This window comes from Rhodamnia argentea, chromosome 8 (genome assembly GCF_020921035.1).
Source record: "Rhodamnia argentea isolate NSW1041297 chromosome 8, ASM2092103v1, whole genome shotgun sequence".
Taxonomy (NCBI): Eukaryota; Viridiplantae; Streptophyta; class Magnoliopsida; order Myrtales; family Myrtaceae; genus Rhodamnia; species Rhodamnia argentea.
Genome location: NC_063157.1, coordinates 11,411,764 through 11,416,577, shown reverse-complemented (window position 1 = coordinate 11,416,577; position 4,814 = coordinate 11,411,764). Strand labels below are relative to the sequence as shown.

The 4,814-nt window shown below is 41.0% G+C and overlaps 1 protein-coding gene across 1 annotated transcript; it reads right to left on the bottom strand.

Moving 5' to 3' along the window:
• Positions 1–1,172: 1,172 nt before the first annotated feature.
• On the bottom strand, positions 1,173–4,403 carry LOC115745429 (ATP-dependent Clp protease proteolytic subunit 3, chloroplastic). The gene is made up of 5 exons (XM_030680962.2): positions 4,019–4,403; positions 3,579–3,693; positions 2,099–2,274; positions 1,687–1,782; positions 1,173–1,580 (listed from the first exon to the last, which is right to left on the bottom strand). The coding sequence occupies exons 1-5, from the start codon at positions 4,322–4,324 to the stop codon at positions 1,287–1,289; spliced, it is 987 nt and encodes a 328-aa protein (XP_030536822.1). The 5' UTR covers positions 4,325–4,403; the 3' UTR covers positions 1,173–1,286.
• Positions 4,404–4,814: the final 411 nt, after the last annotated feature.

The window sequence follows — 4,814 nt, the reverse complement described above, 5'->3', positions numbered from 1 at the left end:
ATATGGCTTGAAATAATTAGTCAATGAAAAATATTTCATTATCAACAACAATTAATGTCTGACCATTTTTGTGTATGGTGACATTTTTTTTCTTTCTTTCATTTTTGTAATTGATACAATCAATTATTATTTTAGGAAAATATTTCAAATAATTTCTTTTTTATGAAATGAACGCACTAAAAAAATATAAGTAGAATAGTCAGCTCTTACACAAGCTAAAAACCGAGGATCAGACAAAAAATTATGGATTCTGTGTATGATTTTTCTTTTGTAAGTGAAAGAGTGGAAAGACACGACTAGCGTGGTGATCCTCTTAAGGAGTCCTGCACCGCGCTAAAATAATTAAATACCGACATAATTACTGCTCAGTTTAGACGGGCCTGTCTCGGTTTACATATGGATAAATGTTTCCCAATTCCAATTAACCAGACAGTGAATAATTGTTATGCGTTTTGTCGAGAGATTCTGGAGGAAATTTGGATTCCAGGGTTTTCTTTTTGAATCTCCTGGGAGTGAGGGTTAGCAATTTGCAACAGCAATTGATTCACACAATTTTGCAGCATAACATAAGTAGCATAAGTTCTGTAAGCAAGCGCATGACTCTCAAACACAAGAATTCTATCTCCATATCCAACACACGATGCAAAACAATGAAATCCCCACGATGCGCCGTACGACGCATTGAACTAGCCCCGAGCATAACTCGAGAGAAAAGCTCACCCTCCTCTGGATTTGTTAAACAAAAATGACCATAATTTCACTTCACAGAGAACTGGAACTATCATAGGATAAATTATGCTTAGCTCCTGACAAGCTTGTAAAGGACTCTCCACGAGCAACTTGCCATATAAAAAAGTTACAATCTTTCAAAGCCCTTACAATGTCCTCAGCTGCATCCAACCCATTTCAACAAGTCAACATAAATGACACCTGAGGGCCGAGGCTGAGCAGCCACAATTCTAGATAAATGCCGTATATTAATAGTTTAAAAGAAGTTAATTATGCTTCCAGAAATAGCCTTCAGAAAACACATCATTCATCCACAAGCCTATACAAACGAATATTTTCTCAGGCCGTATGCCAACCTGAAAAGGCATTCTTCTTAGCTGCACAGACTGAGTAGATCGATGATGGCACCTATCCTGTTAGAAACCTCAAACAATGCAAGTTAGAAATCAACTTTCCTTCTCTTCATCACAAACCTCATGATTGGAGAGAAACCTAATTATGAAATTTCTTCCAAAAGAAAATATTACAGCTTGTGTCTAACATAGCATCTTAACTCCCTACACAGGTGTGGGTGCTTGATTCTCTTGTACCGTACCCCTATCATCATCATTTCCTTGTCCGCCAGTAAATCCATTCTCTAAAATCTTGTGCTCTGTGGGTAAATTTTTCCTTGCTTTCCTGCTGCCTTCAATTTTCCACAGATCCCATACCCGTGTTTTTGGTGGAGGCACCGAATCTCCAATTGGAGCAACCAGACCAGGCTTCCCATCATCAATGACTCCATCAACCAACCCATATTCCTTAGCTTCCCAAGCATTCATAAAATTGTCCCGGTCTGTATCCAATTCAACCTGCACAAAAAAAGAGAATAGAGAACATGATAATAAACTCTTGACCGATATCACAGGTGGCAGTTACAAAGAAAATGCGAGTCCATATATCATTTTCATGTCCAACCTGCTCTTCGGGCTTCCCTGAGATTCTTGATAGTATTTTGTTAAGCTTGATTTTGTGGTACACCATCTCTCTTATTCGAATGCCCATGTCTGTAGCCTGTGATCATAACGACAGTTTAAACTCCTAATTAGGGGAAAAAGATTCCACTTCAGGCATCAAACTGTGCAAACAATCCGCATCTCTTGACTAGAAAAGCAAAATCCAAATTCTAACCATGCAGGGAGATAAGGGAAGATCTAGGATAATGAATCAGGGTACTACACTGCAAGTCCCTCTAATACACTTAGGTATACAAGAACTTATTCAAATGAGATCAAGTAAAATGGACTACAACAATGCAAGCAGGCCTTGAAAAAGCACCCAGACCAGCTTTAGCCTAATGAGAAAAAAACAGGCCCAAAATCAAACATACTTTGCCTCCAGCAGTTCCAAGTGGTTGATGGATCATCACTCGGGCATTTGGCATGCAGAATCTCTTGCCTTTTGAACCAGATGCCAGGAGAAAAGCACCCATAGATGCAGCAAGGCCCAGGCAAATAGTTGAAACATCAGCTTTGCACAACTTCATTGTATCATAAATTCCCATTCCTACATTAACGATAAAGTACAAGGTTGAGCACTGAGAATGTTTTCAACTAGATTATAAAGCATATTACACACAACCAATTGAAACACATAACATGGCAATATCTCCATTTGTTGTTGAAAAATGACACAAGCATGTCTACTCTGCCACATCCACTGGCCCTTTTTCTTTTGATTTGTCCTAATCATATTTCACATGTTGTTCTAGTCTTCAAGAAGGGACAATCCAACTAAAATCGCACTCTTTGACAAGAAACAAATTCCCATATGATGATTAACTTCACCCCTCATATATAAAATACTAATAATACCTTCTATGTTGCAGTTTACCTCATGAAAGAAAATGAGTTCTCACCATTCTAATGACTTGCTAGGAAAACATTATTTTCTACTCAAAGGCACCAGCTAGAATTGATTGTACTGCAACTCTTAAAAGGCACCTTCTCTGTCAAGGTGCACTAACAGCCTGCTTAATTTAGGGTCATGGCTATTTTAAGTGTGGGTGATGGAATAGCCATTCCAATGTTTGTCTCAAAAAAGGAGGCAGGCTAGTAATTTCAGCAGGTATTCCATTCCTATAACCCTGAAGGGCGCAGCTACTCCAGCCCGGATGAAAATAGCTAAACCACTTCTGTCCTTGAATATCCTGAACTATTCACAGCATAAATATAGTTGCTCAAGTCATCTCATATAAGTTTGTGCTTTGCCCACCCATCACAACAGCTTCCCACTGCAACTCCATTGTTCATGATGTCTCCATGTGTCCACCCAGCAGTTGAATTTTTTTCTTTTGTTTTCTTCTGTTTTTAGTAACCATCCAGCAATTGAATTGCATCACTGCTGTACCTCTGCCACTATTGACACCTTAATCCAGGTGCCAAGTGAGCTCAATCCACTCTGCCACTGAAGCTCCACGGCACTGATGCTTCTTTCTGCCTGTCCAAGCGCATCCATTAGTCTTAAACCACTTAGAGGAGTGCAATTACATATCAGCTATCCATTTCCCGAACCAAAGTATGGAGAAACTTTTCCATTCCTACTCCTACTCCACAGTCTATTGGGATTCTTCAGAAATAGCCACCCCATTCGTATCAGCTTTCATCCCGCAAAACCAACTGTAAACCGTCATATTACAAGCCTACAACACAGATGAGCAACCTCCAAACTGTACTCAAACCATCACATGAAAAACCTTTTAATATCCCCAGAGGAAACTACTACTCTATAACCACCAGCAAATACCAAACGAAAAAAAATGGTTCTTTTAACAGCATTATTAAGCTCCATACTACAAATCTCAAACTCACCGGCAGTAACAGAGCCACCGGGAGAGTTGATAAATAATCTGATGTCCTTGGTGGGATCCTCAGCATCCAGAAACAAGAGCTGGCTTATTATGAAATCTGCCGTCATGTCATCAACCTGTGAAAAACACAACGACTTCAGATTTCCACCTCCAAATGCACTCAAAAGGTAATCTTGTAGACCACCCTGTTATGCAGCTTTCAAGAAGTTTTAATTCAAGTAGCTCTTAAGCTTGTTCCCCAATCATCAGTTTCGAATATTTCAGTCTTTCCCAACCTAATAATTTAGGCCTCCATAACCGGGAAGCTCCAAGCTCGTACTCACTCAATTCGAAACCAGAGAACCTAAGGTTCCAGCAGTGTTACGACAATCATAAAGAATCCCAACTAATCAAGCAACAAAGCCTAATGCAGAAATTACAGACACCAATCAATTCGACGACCTGGGAACCCAAGAAGATGATCCTCTGACGGAGAAGCATGTTGGTGGTGTCGAGCTCTTCGAACCTAGGCAACCACGGGGCCGTCGGAGCGACGGAAGAGATGGAGAAGCCGACGCCGCCGCCCTTGACGTCCCAATTGCTCGACAACGTCGGCCTCGCCGTCGACAAGGAGCTGCTCTTCGCCCCTTTGACTGCACATCTTCGACTTCTCCTGCAACTGCCGGCACAAGCGGGGTTGCTACTGAAACTAGGGATTGGGATTTGAAGCCTCGTTTGCGAAACGGAGCACGCCAAAGCCCCCTCCATTAATTCGGTTCGCTGTACGAATTGCCTCTCTCCCTCTCTCCCTCTCTAGTCTCCACTCAGTGCTCTTCGAGTTCTCTTCCCAGTTCAATTGTGAAATGAAAACTTAAGAGGACTCCAGATCGACTTGGGGATAACGCGAACCGGTCCAAACTAAGCTTAAACCTCGAACCGTTCTGTTTGAGTCGAGCCGGAAAGTGCGGTTCGATTTGATTCGGGCCGGTTCGACATTTTACTTGTGGTGTATATGAACCGTGGATCTCAAAGATCTGTCAAATGAATGAGTCGGGTCGAGTTTGGATTGGATCATAAACTATTCGACTCAAATAGACCCATTTAACTAGTTTATGAGTCATTTATTGTAATGTAAATCTAGTGACACGTATCTAATCCAACTTATTTGTGAGAGTGTCGAATAAGTGAACACGAGATCAGAGTGAAAGCGAGAGAGAATGAAAGAGAGTCGGGATTGGGTCTAAATAAATTGTAAACT

Excerpts from the sequence above, each read along its gene's own strand:
- LOC115745429 (XM_030680962.2), bottom strand. The coding sequence starts at position 4,324 with ATGGAGGGGGCTTTGGCGTGCTCCGTTTCGCAAACGAGGCTTCAAATC. Across the intron at positions 3,694-4,018 it reads TCATCTTCTTGGGTTCCCAG|GTTGATGACATGACGGCAGA; the intron begins GTCGTCGAATTG and ends TGTTTTTCACAG. Across the intron at positions 1,581-1,686 it reads CAGGGAAGCCCGAAGAGCAG|GTTGAATTGGATACAGACCG; the intron begins GTTGGACATGAA and ends TTTTTTGTGCAG.